This window comes from Girardinichthys multiradiatus, chromosome Y (genome assembly GCF_021462225.1).
Source record: "Girardinichthys multiradiatus isolate DD_20200921_A chromosome Y, DD_fGirMul_XY1, whole genome shotgun sequence".
Classification (NCBI taxonomy): domain Eukaryota; kingdom Metazoa; phylum Chordata; class Actinopteri; order Cyprinodontiformes; family Goodeidae; genus Girardinichthys; species Girardinichthys multiradiatus.
This window is the reverse complement of record NC_061818.1, coordinates 32,114,284-32,132,035: the sequence shown is the minus strand read 5'-3', so window position 1 is coordinate 32,132,035 and position 17,752 is coordinate 32,114,284. Positions and strand designations below refer to the sequence as shown.

The 17,752-nt window shown below is 39.9% G+C and overlaps 2 protein-coding genes across 2 annotated transcripts; one reads left to right on the top strand and one right to left on the bottom strand.

The window, feature by feature from the left end:
* Window positions 1-1,810: 1,810 nt before the first annotated feature.
* On the bottom strand, window positions 1,811-8,014 carry LOC124864536 (endoplasmic reticulum protein SC65-like). Its single transcript, XM_047359349.1, has 7 exons — window positions 7,384-8,014; window positions 5,194-5,343; window positions 4,936-5,107; window positions 4,728-4,856; window positions 4,494-4,639; window positions 4,039-4,122; window positions 1,811-2,380 (listed from the first exon to the last, which is right to left on the bottom strand). The coding sequence occupies exons 1-7, from the start codon at window positions 7,831-7,833 to the stop codon at window positions 2,231-2,233; spliced, it is 1,281 nt and encodes a 426-aa protein (XP_047215305.1). The 5' UTR covers window positions 7,834-8,014; the 3' UTR covers window positions 1,811-2,230.
* A 5,023-nt stretch (window positions 8,015-13,037) lies between these two features.
* On the top strand, window positions 13,038-16,690 carry LOC124864172 (peptidyl-prolyl cis-trans isomerase FKBP10-like). Its single transcript, XM_047358837.1, has 8 exons — window positions 13,038-13,246; window positions 13,326-13,471; window positions 13,618-13,807; window positions 13,892-14,037; window positions 14,135-14,324; window positions 14,566-14,708; window positions 16,134-16,297; window positions 16,394-16,690. Exons 1-8 carry the CDS (start codon window positions 13,038-13,040, stop codon window positions 16,577-16,579), a joined length of 1,374 nt encoding a protein of 457 aa, XP_047214793.1. The 3' UTR covers window positions 16,580-16,690.
* The last annotated feature ends 1,062 nt before the right edge of the window (window positions 16,691-17,752 follow it).

The window sequence follows — 17,752 nt, the reverse complement described above, 5'->3', positions numbered from 1 at the left end:
AAATAGTTTATCCTAACTATTTCCTTTATGTCCAAAAATATAGAAAGGAATACTGTAATTATCAAAGTTCAAGTATGCTTGACTTAGATTCAAACACACCTCAAAAGCTGAAATTAAGATTGAGTGACTGAATAAAAAATGTGTGCTTCCTTTGAATTAGAAATTAGCAACAACATTCAATAAGACTGCCTGTTAAAGAAGTGTAGCACTACAAAACATTATTTTACAGTAAACTAGAGATTAACAATGGAGACTAAAGACTAGAAATAAAATGGTATTGAATAGTAATATCCTTGCATGCAGATCATTTACTTATAGCCTGTAAATAATATCGTTGAAAGTTTCTTATGATAATAACCGAGCATTTTCATTAAAATCCAAATATTCAGGTGCTTTTGGTAGCACTGCTTAAAAAACAGAGCAACTAAACTTTTTCATGTGTTGCTTTTCGGGTGGATTATTGCATTTCTTAATGACCAGGAAAACAAAAGAAATCAGTGTTAAGCTGATCCAAAATTCTGCAGTTTGAGTTCTGATAAAATTCAAACAGAGATCAATTATTTTGAATTTAAGCTTTACTCGTTTCTTGTTAAATTTGAAACACCATATTTTTTACATAAAACTGAATAATTTAGCTGCGTCTCATATTGAAGAACTGATAGTTCTTAATGTTCTTAACATTTGAGTCTTCAGGTTCACTTGTGGTTCCTTTGAAAAGCAGAGTGAGAGACAGAACATTCAGTTATCAGACTTCTCTTGTGTGGAACTAGGTCCCAGTTTTTTCTCCATGAGGCAGACACCTCGTCTACAACAAGGTTACAGTTCTACTGGCTTGGTTTATCCAGAGGTATCGCTGTTGTGCTGCTACAGGCTAAACTGGGGAACATACTGACCACTCTATTACTCTAGTAATTACAAGCCCATTTCTAAACAAATATTTTTAGATACAAAGATACTTGAAAAGATATTTTATCAACAAATTACATCCATGCTGCCTAGTCAGGTTTTCCATCGCATAACAAAACTGTGACTATATTGGTAAAGGTTTTGAATGACACCTGTGTCAATAGTGATGCATCAGACTTTTGTCTGGGTTTTGCCGCGTCCCAGTGTTGCATTTGATACGGTTGATCAGAACATCCTGATGCTAAACTGGCTCAGATCTTATTGGGCAGCCCAGGACTACCGTTTTTTATGGCAGTTATACATCTGAGCCAACAAAGATAACACGTGGGTACCTCAAGGGTCTATTCTCAGACCACTTAAATTCAAAGCCTACATGATCCTTATATGTCATATTATGGAGTACAACAACATATTTTAAAAAACTGTTTCTTTGCCTCTGACACATAACATTATATTTATGTTTCCCCAACAGTCCACTACAGTCACTGAGTCCAAAGTATCTATGACTACCCATGGGTGTCATTGTTTTTTGTCCCAAAAATGCAAGCTTTGAAATTAGCACTTAATTCAACTTAATTAGGCTAAGGTCATAGAGAATATAAAGAACCTAACTGTTATTCCTGACTCAAACCTCAAGTTTAGCAACCACATAAAGTATGTTAATAAAAGCCAATTATTACCTTAAAATTGTGTCAAGGTTTTTTTTTTTATCTAAACAGGACACAAAAAGACTGATGCATTCTTCTATTATCAGTAGGTTAGATTATTGCAATGGTACCTGAAAAACAAATGATATTACACCACTCTCTTAAAAAACTAAATATGTGAAAATAAAATATGAGAATGAGGCTTAAATGTTTTTGTGCGTAGATGTGACGTGTTAGAGAAACATAAACCAAAAGCGCACGTGTTAAAATATTATTTTAATTATGAGCAACATCTCATGAAAACCAAACCATTCAGTACAAGAAATGTTATATGTCACCTTACTTATAAAACGGCACAAAGACATTCAGCTTTCTTTAAATAAAAAAGGAAAGAAAAACTGCAGAAGAGTCATGGACAATAAGCAGCACACAGGCTGATGAATGATAATAAAATAGCCGTTTAAATAAAGCTTATGGCAGCAAAGACCAAATATGTCAGTTTCCAATTTTGATCAACCTGACTGGATGGAAAACAACAAGATCAAATCAGTTCTGCTGTTTCTTAACACTGTTGAGAATGTAGATGTCTGTCAGTTGAAAGGTCTTTGGTATGTAGCCATGGGAGGTGGAATAGAGTTGGAACAGTTAGCTCCTCTGTAGGGGGATGAAGATGGATGTCATTCGACATCTACGCCGGTGTCCCACTTAGATTTGGGTTCCTGCCACCATTCAGCCAAGAAGGACTCCTCGTAGTCACCCATTCCTTCAAATTCAGCATCAGGATGTTCAGAGTGAGAAGTGGCGGTTTCTTCTGGGCTCACTACTTCCTGGAATAGAAAAGAATAAGGTGGGTTCACATAAGGCGAGACAATTCTGTGTGAAAAAAAAATTTGTGCATTTTCCTTCTTGGTGCCCATAAATCTTTCACACGTGCTCTTTATAATTTAGCCTAACTTGTCTCTGTCCCATAATCCTCCCCCCTCAGAGGTCCGGGCAGTTTGCTGAGAGCAGGGAGGAGCTGACCTGAGTTTAATGGATGTGGTGCAGTCTCAGTGGCCGACACCTCCCAGCCACATACCACACGCTGCTGGCGGAAAACACAAATCCCTCCCTTTCATCCTCACTTTTTTTTCTCTTCTTCTGCATTGTCAACCACAGCTTGCATTTAACCGGCAAGTCGTTTTTCTTTTATGGCTAAGTTAGAAGTGTCCCATCATGTCTGGTCATGCAGATGGTTCAGGCATAAAGATCTCTAGCCCAGAAAACCTATGTTGCCACGCAAGCTCATTGAGGCTTCATGGAATTTAGATTGTGCTGTTAAACAAAGTTTCAGGGAAGGATATCATAGTCAATCTATCAGATCATCCCAGTCCTTGAGGGGAGTATGATTTGGATAAAGTTCACAATACTGAAACTACATGGAAATTAAGAAAAAAACATGACTTTTGTTTGTTTTGTTGCTTTGTGGCTTAGGTTCCCACAAAGACAACTTCTGAATGAGCTTTATAGCCCAGCTCAGAAATCTACCCTTAGCTGAGATTGGTCAAAGTCAGCTTACCAAGCTGACTTTGACCAATCTCCATGAATGTTGAAGAATATCTGAGGCATTGTTTTATGCTTATAAAACAACATTATTTTCTAAACGTTTATATATATTTTTTTTCTTTAGTTTTGAGTTGTTTGAGCAAACTGCAAATAGTCGTTATAGTATAGATTAAGGCTGATCAGTTTAGCATTGCACCGATTGGTTGGCCAGAGACTAGAATCTCACAATTTTCCACTTGACTGGCAAAGATAATGATTTTTTTTACAGATTTTTCAATGCAACATGGCATTTTTGGCATGATAGTTTTACTGCATGAGAAATCTGTGATAGTTAGCTATTTGTTATGTGTTTCATTTACAAAGGAGATGAATTTTGTCTTTATGAAAACAGTGCTACTTCATCTGGTAAAGCTGCATAAAAAAAGCCTTTAGCAAAATATCGTGCTGAAAAATTGTGGAAAACCTAACCTTTAACTTCTGTGCATGTTAAATGGAGGAAAAAAATGTTTTAACAATTTTTAACAAAATCTCTAGAGATCTCAGCAGGTTCCCTGATAGAGATTGGAGTTTAAATCGAAAAAGAAAATGAAGCGAGTAAAAGAATATCCCCATTTAGCATTTCAAAACAAACGTTATCTAATTTTCATTAAACTCAAAACAAAGATGCATGAGGGAAAATGTAGTTTATTGACAGGTTTAAGGAATAAAATTAAAGTAAAACTTTCCCATTTTAAAGCATCTAAAAATGGCAAACATTTCAGATTTTCTAGTGTTTGATAGCGATCACCAGTCAGAGCCTATCTAGGAAAAACTGGACCATGTCCCTCAGTGATTGATTGAGTGATTTTTGGATTATTATTGTAAATTTACAACATAGAAGGGTAACTGAGGCTTACTATTATTTTGCCATTAGAAAACAGAAATCCCAGAGGAAACATACCTCATCATCTGTGTGGAGGTAGTTCAGTGCAAACTCGAGCATTTCTTTCTGTTTGATTGTCTGGTTGTAATACCTCAAGGCTTCCTGAAAAATAAAAGACAAATCAGCATTTGAATTAGCTTAGTAAACAACCCAAGTGTTTTATGACCCAAATTTGGTCTGTAGTCAGGTTTTTTTCCCTCCTGCTACAGAAGTGCCACATTTACAGTTTTACAACTGGTACACTGAAGCTGTTGCCAAATTTACACAACATAAAATGCAGAGAAAACAAGTTTACCATGACTATCTGAGCTTCTAATTACAGCCCTGAGATTGTGTTAACGCTCATTCCAACACTGCTTTTTATAACGTTGTTTCCCTGCTTTGCTGGGTCTGTTTTGACCAGCACAGTCCTGCAGCAGCCGCAGGAGCAGATGGACCAGGAAACGGCAACAACGGTGGCTTGTGTTACTCACAGGCCGAGGCTGAAAGTCCTCCTCCTTGAGCCCCCACTGCTCCCGGTAGAAACGATAATAGGCCACATTCTGCTGCATCACCTTGTCACCGGGGTCAAAGAGCATGTAACTGGCTGCACACGGAGCAGCATTCTTCACGTCATTCACTAGAAAACATGAGGAAATCACAAGAACTTCAAGCAGAATTGCAAGAATGAAAAGAAGAATACTTGAATGTCTCCATTTTGTTTTTACATTTATAGTATGAAAACTGGAGGTAGTGATACATGGTAGCAACAAACTTCTCCACAAAGAACCCTCCAACACTGGGTGTCAGCTGCTCCTCACATTTCACTTTACATTTCAGCACATCAAGGAAGATATCTGAGGGGAAAAGGAAAAACAATATATTATTACCCATCTCCAACATGCTGAAATAAAGCTACTGCTGTTCTCCTTTTACCTGCAAGAGTTGGGTAGAAGTCTTTAAACTCCAAGATTTCATACGAGCTTTCGCAGCCTGCTGAGCAGAGGTCATACACCTCAAAGTACTGCGTTATGGCTTGCTCCATGTTTCTGGCACTGCTGCTGAAGTCTCCACTGTTGTAGAGCGTCACACTCTTTAGAAAAACGTTCTAGAAGCAAAGACACAATCTTTTGTTATTATTTTAACAGGCAGACGTCAGGCTGTGTGTTTCTGTGTTTGGGGTAAGCTACTGACTTCATATGGCTGCTCCTCGTGGTCGATGAGATACTCCTCCACATCAAACAGGGTCTTGTAGTAGTTCATGTTTTTGGTCAAATAGGGTTCATCTGGGTTTTTCTTCAAGAAAGTGTGAGCTGCCGACACAGCCTTCTCCAAGTTGTTAAGCTAGGGAGGAACAAAAGGCATGATCACAGTCTCTATAAAGGGAACATCTTTACAAAGCACACGTAAAAGATCTCCTTTGTACATAATTTTCTAGTGTGGTCAACTGTGCAACAGGAGGAATATCCTACTTTCCTACTTTGTACAGCAATTCTGCAGACACTAAAAGGCAATCGATCTACAGGTGAAGATTATCTTGTAATCCCTTCATTTTTTATTTGATTTAAAACTACCACCAATTAAACACCAGTGTGTGTTACATTTAACTGCTGAAACAACATAAAGTTTTCCCAAATGAGCTTGTATGGGTGTTGTACCTTGGTGAGAAATCGGTTGATCAGATGTCAAAGAAAACCCGAACTCTGTACTGTTGACCAAAACCCTGATTGTTACAGCTTTATTTGTCTTGAGGTTTTTGTCCTGTTTAGACACAACATTGTTCCTCAGTTTGAGTTTAGGAGCCTTGGGAACTTCAGCTCGCTCTACCTGCCTTTTCCACAGGTAACTTTAAACAGCCTTGGAGAACCATGGGTCTAGTCGAAGCAAATTCATATTCCATGCAAGTGGCAGCCTGAGATCTCAAAACATCAGGAGCCTACAAAGTTGCCTGGGGTTAAGTCCAATACATACCCGGCAAGAACAAAGAAATCAGTTGTTTTTTTCTCGAGGTGGCTAGAACAAGAACAAAGTTCTTTCTGGACCACACATGTCATACTTCATTAGAACCTCAAGCGCTGACCTCAAGCCCTCACAGGATCCTCCTATTGCAGCATTGGCACATAACAGTTGTCAGGAACAACAAAATAAAAAAGTTTTTCCCAGATCCATGTCAAGAACAGGTTGCAAGAATTTCCAAATCATGACTGAAAGAACATAATTATTGTTGTGTATTTTTATTTTGTTCTTGCATCCCTGGGCAGGAGAACTAATTTTTCCGTTCTTAGGCATTAGGCCTATACAGTTGGGTTATTTATCAAAACACCTGACAGTCCTATTAAAAGAGTCTTTAAGATGAAACTGGAAAAGAAAAAGGAAAAACATGTTCTACTAAAGGTAATGATAATTGATTAATCATTCCTCTTTAATATCTATTCTGTAGCTCGGAGCTAGGGTTGTTTATTGTTTATGTTTGTGTCGTTTTAATTAATCAGTAGTAAGCAGGTATGGCTTGATTAATAATAACTCAAATTTAATCATAGATTGTATGGGTGATCAAGTCTCTGAAGCATTGATATTGTGTTATTTTAGATAAATATGAATCCTGAGAACTATAAGGAGATCTCCTCGTTCGTCTTTAATGTTTGATAAGGATAGTCCTCTGGAATGGAAATGTTCATTCTTCAGAATTTGAAAAGCTATAATTCATTTGTAAACATTAAAAGAATCTCATGTTGCTTAGATCTGACATAGGTGGCCTAACAGAAAGAAACTCAAAAGATTGTAAGGTAATGGACCGATAATGTAAAAAAGGCTTTCTAAAGGTCTTTAAAACCAACTTTAAAGGACCTTCAAAAAGTCTGAAGAAATATTGTTTATGACCACTTCAAAAGATTATTAGAAAACAACATAGAAAGAAGTGAGCTGCAATTTTCATAAAGTAGGTGGTTTGGCAATATTAAGGAAATACAATCAAATCCCCCATTACTCTGAGCGACAGAGAGAAGAATGGGGGGATTGTTTTCAGGGGGAAACTGGAAGAGACGTGGCACATGCTCAATTCGGTCTGCAGGAGGGCGCAACAAAGCAGCAGAGAAACAGCTCTCCTCACCTCTGAATAGAAGTTCCCTGTCATTGAGTCCAACTAGTTGTATTTACTTCAAGGAGACTGTTATTCGTGTTTTAGCGAAACTACAACCACATGACACGATTTGAAATGCAATAAGAGGAAAATCAAACTTAAGGTTTGCGCATAGCAACAGTTCCGGCTTTCACATCTGGGAATTTTGTGGAATCATATCTGCAATAAAAAACAACCTCAGCAAGCCATGCATAAAGGTCCGAATCCAGCATATATTTAGTCCCAGATCAAAACTCAGGTCTCACCTGATAATAAGCATACTGAATGTACCGATACGGTATCCTTTTCTCAAAGGTTTCCAGTAAATCCCTCCGCGGATATGAGGACTTAAAAACTGGAAACTCTGCTTTGCACTTTTTCAGGCAGGCAGCCCTTAGCAGGATGTGGCGCACAACGCGGAGGCTGCTGTCCAGGAGCGGGGAATCGCTGTCCCGGCTCCCGGAGCTGCAGTTGCGGCCGCAGAACGCCTCGCTGTCCCGCAACAGCCGGTGGAGCCGCAGGCTGAGCTCCAGGTACTTGATGCTATCCGCCCAGTTTTGCGCTGCGTACTGCTCCAGCGCGTAGTTGTACGCGGACTCCAGCAGCATGATGTCCTTCTGGGGGAAACTTTTGAAGCTGTACTTCTCATACTGAGCCTCCACCAGGAAGGACATGAGAAGGGCCAGGCACAAGCTTCTCTGGAGCATCATCCCCATTCTCCAGCTCCAGCGGGAGTCCGCTCAGGCTTTGAATGGATCCAGGAGACTTCCTTTTTTTCCTTTAACAGGGTTTGCTCATGTCTGCCTGCACGTAGGCTGTAAAATCCCTGTAGGAATAAGATTACTAAAAACATGAATCTTTACGCAAGACTTTCAAATTAAAGCTTTTCACACGTTGCATATCTTTGAAAATAATCTGTAGAGTTTGTAAAAGTCAACCTCTTGTTTTTTGTTTTTTTTTAAATTAAATTATGTATACAGAACACGTTTTGAAGCAAATGTTACATATCATCTTCGATGCGAGGAGAAGGGATATTTGCACCTAGTTCAACTCTTGGAAATTACTTTGAAAGTGGAACTTCCGGCTTTCTGTAGATATGGTGATTATTCTCCAATGCTTGCCTGCAGACAACTCTGGACCTCAAGGAGGAAAAGGTCTAAATTTCCAGTTTTGTCCAACACGTCATCATCATCACTCAGTAGAAACATAATAACGCTCGATATAACAACACTAAACATTATATTTTGGGTTTTCCTTTTTCAATAATGTTGTAATTACATTTAGGATTTGCAATTTAACAACAATTATTATTTTATTATTTTTCAGTAAGGTAGTAATTATATATTGCATTTGTAGTTAAACTACTAACATTAATTTGAAAAACTTCCGAAAGCATTTGGTCAGTATAACCCCTACTTAGAGTCTCAGTAAACTGGCAAACTGAACCATATGGTGCTTGAAAATCAATCTGTGTAGTTTGAATAAAAATGAATGCTCACTTAACCCCATGAGCACATTGAGGACTCAATAAAATAAAATGTGTAGTTCCCAAAAAGGTTGTAGTTTTTAAATCCACTGTTCCTACATGGAACTCAGGATTTGGAGTTTCCCGAGTTAAAAACATGGGGGTGGGATTCTAAGACCAGCTTTTACACGTTTGCAGAATTCCATTAAAAGGTAGGTGGGGGCCCGGGGCCACTCCTCCCTCTTCTTCTGCGGCCCACAAACTTATGGATGCAAAATGTTAGACAGAAAGAGATGGAACAAAACCGGAAGTGTCAACGTATTTCCATCTAAATAAAAGCACAAGGTGAAAACTTGTGATTGGTGTGAATTTACATTTTCGAAACAAAGAATCTTTCGTTTTAGGCTCTTTAGTGTATCATTGTGCTGATTTGTGACAAATGTGTAAGTTATTCACTCACCAACCACTTTATTTACATCCACACAATATATTTAGGCATCTAGACATGCAGCAGAAGAAGAGGGAAGAAAGAAGATTTAAGTAATTTTGAATGTTCCTGGTTGTTGATGCCAGACATGCAGGTCTGTATATTTCAGACACTGGAGATTTCCTGGGATTTGTACACCGTAACCATCTTTTAAAATGACAGAAAATGGTCTGAAAAAGAGAAAAAAAATCTAGTGAGCGACCGTAATATAGATGAACATGCCTTGTTGATGTCAGAGGTCAGAGGAGAATGGGTAAAGTGGTTCGAAGTGATGGAGACATCGCCTGGTCCGATGAATCTCAGTTTCCACAGCAGTATTCAGATGGTATTGTGTGAATTTGATGTAAACAAAAGAAAGATCCATCTTGCTTTATATTAACAGTTCAGGATGCTAGTGGTGGCGTAATGATGTGGGAGATATTTTCTTGGCACACTTTGGGCCCCCCATTAATTCGGTCTATGATGCTTATGTGTTAAAACACATGGTTACAGTAACTTTACTAGTATTACTGAGTGAAACAGCCCACAGCATGATGCTACCGCCACCTTACTTGACAGATTTTGCTTGTCATGGTTGGAATATTATTTTAGGGTTAAAAGCTTGACATTGACTTCTCCTATCACATGTATTTCTAAATCATGATATAACTCAGATAAATATTAGGGTTGTTCATATGATTTCACATGCAAAAATCTTAGGTGAGAATTTAAATGAAAAAGAGTGCGCATTATTATTATTACTTTGAAACCCCTACGCGGAAGCTGTTTTGCTTTTTCCTGCAAACTTCACAGTCAAACTTCCCCAGACTTTCTACGGAACCTTTTCCTTTCCCTTCCCAGACGTCATGAACCACATCTCCCCGCTACTAGAGTCGAGGAATATCTGCTCTTCTCTGTTGTGTCCCTTATGAGGTTCCAAATGGATCTAAACCAATTTCTCGAGCTTTTTCTTTTTGTTCTTGTTGTGAACTGCAACCCCGGTCCATTGGCGGACATTGTTGTGGATCGGTACGAGATACCGAAGGTTTGTTCCAGAGAAGTTCAAACAGAAGATTTTATCCGTTATCACTTCAACGGGAGCTTCTATGAGGACGGGAAAAAGTTTGACTCCGGGTGAACTTAAAGGAAATTTAACTGCATTCACTTCAACGATCTAATTGATGCCAGAAGTTGGTGTTTTTAAGAATACGCTACAAAAAATATGCAAAGTTAATAAGAGTTCAACTCTAGACACAGTCTCACACTGTTCTATGGCAACTTGCAGACGTGTCATGTTAACTTTGTAATAATTACATTGAGTCAGTCAGAGGTTTACAAAGCCTACTGTACCTCCATTATTGCATGAATAATAGAACCGACCTTTGTCCAGGGTCATTATACATTTTCATTTATTTGTAAAAACAAGAATGCGATGCAAATATATTAATTTATTGCGGTCTTCCACAAATCTGCACCACTTCAACATTACACACACAAGCTTAAATACGTACATACACCAACCCTAACATTTGTGCTTGCAAAAGATTGGGAAACTGGGATTCCAGAAGCTTTGTGATGTTTTTTTCCCACTCAGTTCAATTCAAAAATACTTTATTAATCCCAAAGGGAAAGTAAAGGTTGTTAAAGCTCATAGTATGCGGGTTTCTTCAAAGAGTTGCTGTAAATGCTGATGGCTGTGGGCAGGATGGATCTCCTGTAGCAGTCTGTCTTACAGCAGGTCTAAAGAAGCCTCTGACTGAAGACACTCTGTTGTTGTAGGAGAGTCTCACAAACAGGATGATCAGGGTTCTAACTAATGTTCTTCATTTAATGAAGAATCCTTCTTCATAAGACATGCAGCATCTTGCTGCAAACCCTGAAGATCCTAAGCTTCCTCAAGAAGTACAGTCTGCTCTGTCCCTTCTTGTAGATGGCTTCACAGTTGCATCTCCACTCTAGTCTGTTGTCCAGGTGAACACTGAGGTATTTATACTCCTCCACCACGTCCACTTCTTCTCCCATGATAGAAATAGTGTTTGACCTATTCCTGTATCTCTTAAAATCTACAATCATCTCCTTTGTTTTATTAACGTTCAAGAAGAGATGATTGTTTCTACACCATGCCACAAAGCGGTCCACCAGCTTCCTGTACTCAGCTTCTTGTCCATCTCTGATCCACCCCATGACCGCAAAATCATCCGAGTATTTCTGCAGATGACAGGAGTCTGTCTTGTACTGGAAGTCTGAGGTGTACAGAGTAAAGAGGAATGGTGAGAGTACAGTCCCCTGTGGTGCTCATGTGCTGCTGACTACCTGGTTAGACACACAACCCTTAAGTCTCACAAACTGTGGTCTGTCAAGTAGTCTTTGATGTAGGAGATTGTTGAGGCCTCCACCAGGGTCTTCTGGAGTTTCTGACAAAGCAAATCAGGTTGAATTGTATTAAATGCACTGGAGAAATCAAAGAACATGATCCTCACAGTGCTGCTGACTTTGTCCAGATGACAGTGGGTTTGTTGAAGCAGGTGTATGATGGCATCTTCAACTCCAACTCCACAACAATAAAATCCAGTTTTGATGCGTGACTAGGATCGTTGTTCTGTCGGATCAACAAATGTTGTTCAAGTTTCAATCACTTAGCTGATGTTTGAGATGGGTTTGAAGAATTTCAGGCTGCTAATCACCCTTACCATGATCTAACCACTGCTATGCTTGGCAGTTGGTACAGTTCTCTGGTGTTTCAATGCAAAACAGCCCACAGCATAATACTACCAGCAACATGCTTGACAGTTGGTACAGTGTTTTAAGGTTGAAAGCAACACTGACTTCTTCAAACATACTTCTTGTCACTGTGATTACATAGCTCAGCCTTTGTCTATTACCACATAAGCTGTTCCAATTTGGCTGGTCTAAGCTATTGGGTTTAAAATCAGGATCCCCTTTGAAGGTGCTGATTTTGGAGCAGGGGCTTTTTCTTGATTGTGACCCTCTTTGTCCGTGGCAATGTAAAACTAGATGGTGACCATGGTATTCTAGAAGATTCCATACCATGGCAGACTTTACCCATGGTGGCTTCAAGGTTCCTGAACCCTCACCAATTTCATTGTATATGATGGGGACGGTATGGGTCGTCTTCCAGACTTTGGCAAAGTGGTGATCAGAATAACGCGCTTAGGTACAGATTCATCTTGGTATCTGCTGATATTCAGAAATGGCTCTAAAAGACATTCATCAACTTGTGGAAACCTACAGTTCTCCTTAGAACTGAGTACCTTGGACCTTCCCGGGGTTTTGAGTACTGATAAGTCCAATAAATCTAAATCAATTTCTTGCTGCCAAAGAGAGAATACCGACTGCAGCCAGTCGTGATCATTAACAAATTATTAAGACTTGGCCTTTGCAAGAATTTCACGGCAATCTTGAAAAGCACTTACTGAATGATTAAGATGTATATTATGTAAATATTTGAGTCTAGTGTGTATGATTTCGATGCTGGTAGATTAGAGAAAATTCACAATCATCATTGAAGTTGTATGTTTTATAAACACCATCTAATACAGCTGCAAATAATTACTTTTATGCCGTTGATGTTGACTTTTGAGTGCATCTGTATGAACATTGCTTCCCATGGTTCTTCTATAGTACTTTTGTAGAATTTGGTTTCTAAAACAAACTTTAGTTTTTAAAATAATCAGTTGCCATATTACATTTGGGGTTACTTGACATGTAATGGTAAGCATTTCCATAGTTTTTTGATCCACCGTCCTGCCTCTGCAGCTATGACCGAGGCAAAGCTTTTGTCAGTCAGGTGGGCCTGGGTAGACTCATCACAGGGATGGACAGAGGCCTGCTGGGCATGTGTGTTAACGAGCGCAGGAGGATCACAGTCCCGCCTCACCTGGGCTATGGAAGTGTCGGCACAGGTGTGGACCAATATCCCACTGAACAACTTTGTCTCCATTTTATAGCATCTGTGGTGGTTTGTGCCAATGTGTGCTGCTGGTCCCACAGGTGGTCTGATTCCTCCCGATGCCACGCTGGTGTATGATGTTCTGCTGGACATATGGAACGCTGAGGACAAGGTCGAGATCCGCACAATCAGCAAACCTGCGATCTGCAAGCGCACTACTGTGGCGTCTGATTTTATCCGTTACCACTATAACGGCACGCTGCTGTCTGGTGAAGCGTTTGATTCCAGGTGAGCCAACCACGACTGTCTTTTGGACAAAAATGTTATTTGTTTCTGTATCTCAAAAAAACCTGTTTTGTGTTTGTAGTTACTCAAGAAATACAACTTATGACACCTACTTGGGGCAGGGTGACCTCATTAAAGGAATAGATGATGGTCTTGTGGGCATGTGTGTTGGAGAGAGACGAATCATCATTGTCCCACCGTTTTTGGCCTATGGAGAGACCGGTCATGGTAAAAATAAAAATATAGAATCGTGCCTTTAACTATTAGCTATTGCCAATTACGTTTTTTTGTTATTAGCTGCAGTGTGCATTTCATTTTTAGTAAGTTGCTACTGCTCACAAATTTAAGCTGTACATGTTCCCACCCCTTTGCAGGAACCAAGATCCCCCCACAGGCAACACTTGTGTCTGAGGTGCTGTTAGTTGATGTATTTAATCCTAAGGATGATGTGACTGCAGAAGTGACAAAGATGCCTAAAAACTGCTCACGGAGGACAGTCGCTGGGGACTATATCCGCTACCACTATAACGGCACCTTCCAGGACGGCACGTTCTTTGACTCCAGGTAAACCCCAGCAATTCTTCTGTATTCAGAAAGTAAATAAAGTATCATCAGCTTGAGCTCTCATGTTACTACTTCCTCTAACAGCTACCAGCGAAATAGCACCTACAACACATACATCGGAATGGGATACGTGATCCACGGGATGGATAAAGCTCTGCAGGGGCTCTGCACTGGGGAGAAAAGGAGAATTACAATTCCTCCTCACATGGCATATGGCGAAAAAGGAGCTGGTAAGTTTGATGCCTGCATGTAGGAGCTTTTAAAACAAACTGAGAAAGAGTAACAAAACCACCAATTCTGTCAGTTTGTTTCCCTCTGTGGTTGCAGGAAACCTCATTCCTGGCTCTGCCGTGCTGATCTTTGACATCCACGTCATTGACTTCCACAACCCCAAAGATACAGTTAAGATCAGAGTCACCCACAAGCCTGAGGAATGTAACACGACCAGCGAAGCCGACGACTTGATTCACTATCGCTACAACTGTTCCCTGATGGACGGCACACTTCTGTACTCCTCGTGAGCGACCCCTGCTGTTCACTCTGCAACACTGCACCCTCCAATCTCATGCATGTAATCATTGCTGGCTCCTTGTCTAACTGATTTCCCAGGGTTTTGTACTAGGCAAAACCATTTATGTATTCAACAGCACATACAGCTGCATGGCTTCAGGGTTTTTGGAACATGGAAGTGTTTTACTGAGGTGGAATTTTTAAAACCTGCTGTTAAAAGCTATAGTGGTTTATTTCTGGCTTTGCAGGGACCAGTTAGACTCACCTTCAGTCACAACTCTGGGAGCCAGTAAGGTGATCATGGGTCTGGAGGAAGGTTTAAAAGGCATGTGTGTGGGTGAGAGGAGAGAAGTGGTGATCCCTCCACACTGGGCTCATGGTGAAGATGGAGGTGAGTTCTTGGAAATGATTAAATGCATTTTTATTTTCGTGTTCAAGTTCTTTGCAAAAATATTTACATACCCATGAACTTTTACATATTTCCTCACCTTACAATTACCAACTTATATTTATATAACTGGGGTTTTGTGTGATAGACCAATGCAATGTAGCACATAACTGTGAAGTGGAATGAAAAGCCTACATGGTTTTTAAACATAAATTAAACCTGATAAGAGTGATGTGTATTTGTATTCAGCCACCTCTGGCTAATCGCTTTGTAGACCCATTCTCCAATAAAATGCAGCTACAAAATATTTTAAGACCAGTCAGATTGGGTGGAAAGCATTTATGAACAGAAATGTTAATGTCTTTGCACAGATTCCTAATTGGGTTTAGCTCTGACTGCATGTTTCGGGTCGTTTTCATGCTGGGATGAACTTCTGCCCCACTCTCAAGGCTTTTGCAGCAACCAGCAGGTTGCTCTGTATTTAGCTCAACTCAACTTTCCATCAAGCTTCCCTGTGCCTGCTGAAAAACGTCATCCCCAAAGCATGATGCTGTCACCACCATGTTTCACAATTAAAGTGTGTTTGAGGTCATGTGCAGTGGTGTGCATAGACCAAAAGCTCAGTTTTGTTCTTATCAGGCCAGATCACCTTCTTCCACATTTGCTGTGTCCGCTACATGGCTTGTAGCAAGCTGTGAATGGACCTCATATAGCTTTCTTTCAACAGTAGCTTTCTTTGTGACACTCTTCCATAAAGGACAGATTTGTGGAGTGCACAAATAATATTATCTTTGTCCACAGTTTTTCTCGCTTGAACTGTGGTTCTAAGCAACATCTCCAAAGTTACCACGGGCCTCTTGGGTGTTTCTCTGATCAATGCTGTCCTTGCCAGGCTTGTCAGTTTAGTTGGACAGCAGTGTCCTTAAAGGATTTAAGTTGTGCAGACCTCTTTGCATTTTGGGATGATGGACTGAACAGTGCTCTGTGATAGGTTCAAAGTTTGGGATTTTTTTTTAATGAACTTTTTCCTTCCTGACCTGTCGGGTGTCTTAATAATGCTGTTTATTCTGTAATGTTCTCTAACAAAACTCTGAGGCCATCACATAGCAGCTTTATACTGAGATAAATCAAACACAGCTTTAGTTTATTTGCTTTCAGAAGTTACTGAATGAGTAATTTAGGAGTATCAGAGTAAAGGGGCTGAATCCAAACGCAACACTTTTCAGATTATTTGTGTAAAGATTTTAAAATTGTGTATCCTTGTGCTTCCACTTCAGAAGTATGTTATCTTGTGTTCTCTCACATAAAATAAGACAGATTGAAGTTAATGATTGTTATATGACAAAATCTAAAAAGATTCAGGAAATATGACTAGTTTTACAAATCCCTGTTAATCCCATCTCATCTCAACTGACTGGATGGGTTTAGCTGTAGGAGTTCCTGGAAGTGCAGTGCTGCTTTTTGAACTGGAGCTAGTGCAGCTGCAGAAAGGTGTGCCAGAAGGCTTCATGTTTGTCTGGCTTGGAGACATCCCTGATCCCCTCTTCAATGCTCTTGACCTCAATGGGGACAAACGGGTCCCTCTAGAGGAGGTAAGCAGTAAAGCTTGGTCTGTTCTTACAATTGCTGTCAGTTTTTGAAATAATCTGTTAGCAAGCAATAAGATGCTCTCCTCTTTCCTCCTGCAGTTTTCAGAGTTCCTCAGGCTGCAAGTCAAAGAGGGCAAAGGTCGACTTCGACCGGGTGTCGACATTGACAGCATCATCAAAGACATGTTTGATAATCAGGACCAGAATAAAGATGGGAAAATTGTAGAAGATGAACTTAAAATTAAGAATGAGGATTCTAAACAAGTGAGGCGAGATGAGCTATGAACTGTGAAGGACAAAGAAACTGGTAATGTTGTCCTCTAGACAATTATTGAACAAGAAAGTTTTGAAACATTAATTAAATAAAAAAGTAATTTTGCTACTCAAATTTAAACCATGTCACACTTATCTTTACTTCCTCACATTTTTGTAAATATTTTATTATACCTTTTTATTGGACAACACTAAAGATATGACACTTTGATACAATGTAAAGTACTGTGTACAGCTTGTATAACTGTAAATTTGCTGTCCCCTCAAAATAACTTAAATCACAACCATTAATGTCTAAACCGCTGGCAACTAAAGTGACTACACCCTTATTAAACCTGTCAATATTTTGTGTGGCCACCATTACTTTCCAGTGGAGGTCACTAGAGCAAGTGTTTTTCAACCCTGATCCTCCAGGCAAAATGGCCTGCATGTCTTAGATGTTTGCCTGCTTCACCAGACCTGATTTGAGATGATGGCTGATTAACGCCCCTTTACTGACCTGCAATCTGAATCAGGTGTGTTAAAGCAGGGTAAACATCTAAAACATGCATGGCAGTGTGCCTTAAGTACCAGGGTTGAAAAACAATGCACTAGACCTTTACAGGTGACCATTGAAATCCTCTTCCACTCCTCCATGACGGTATCACAGAGCTGGTGGATGTTGGAAACCTTGTGCTCCTCCACCTTCAGTTTGAAGATGCCCCACAGTTCAATTGGGGTTTAGGTTAGGAGGCATGCTTGGCTAGTCCAGCACCTTTACCCTCAGTTTCTTTAGCAAGGATTTGGTCATCTTGGAGGTGTGTTTGGGGTTGCGAACTGTAGCTTCCTGCATCCAGCAGCACTCATGCACCCCCAAACCATCACATTCCCAGCACCATGCTTAACTGTAGACAAGACACCCTGGTCTTTGTACGTTTGTCTCATCAGACCACAAGAAATGGTGTGTGGTTGTTTTCAGCAAACTGTTTGCGGCTTTCTTGTTAAACATTTTTAATAGAGGCTTCCTTCTGTATTGACAGACCAATTTTATGCAGTGTGCAGCGTATGGTATGAGCACCAACAAGCTGATTCCCCCCTTGTTTTTTTAACCTCTACAGCAAAGCTGGCATCACTCAAATGTCTTATTATAAAAGACAATCTCTGGATATGATGTTGAGCCCCTGCACTAAGCTTCTTTAGTCGACC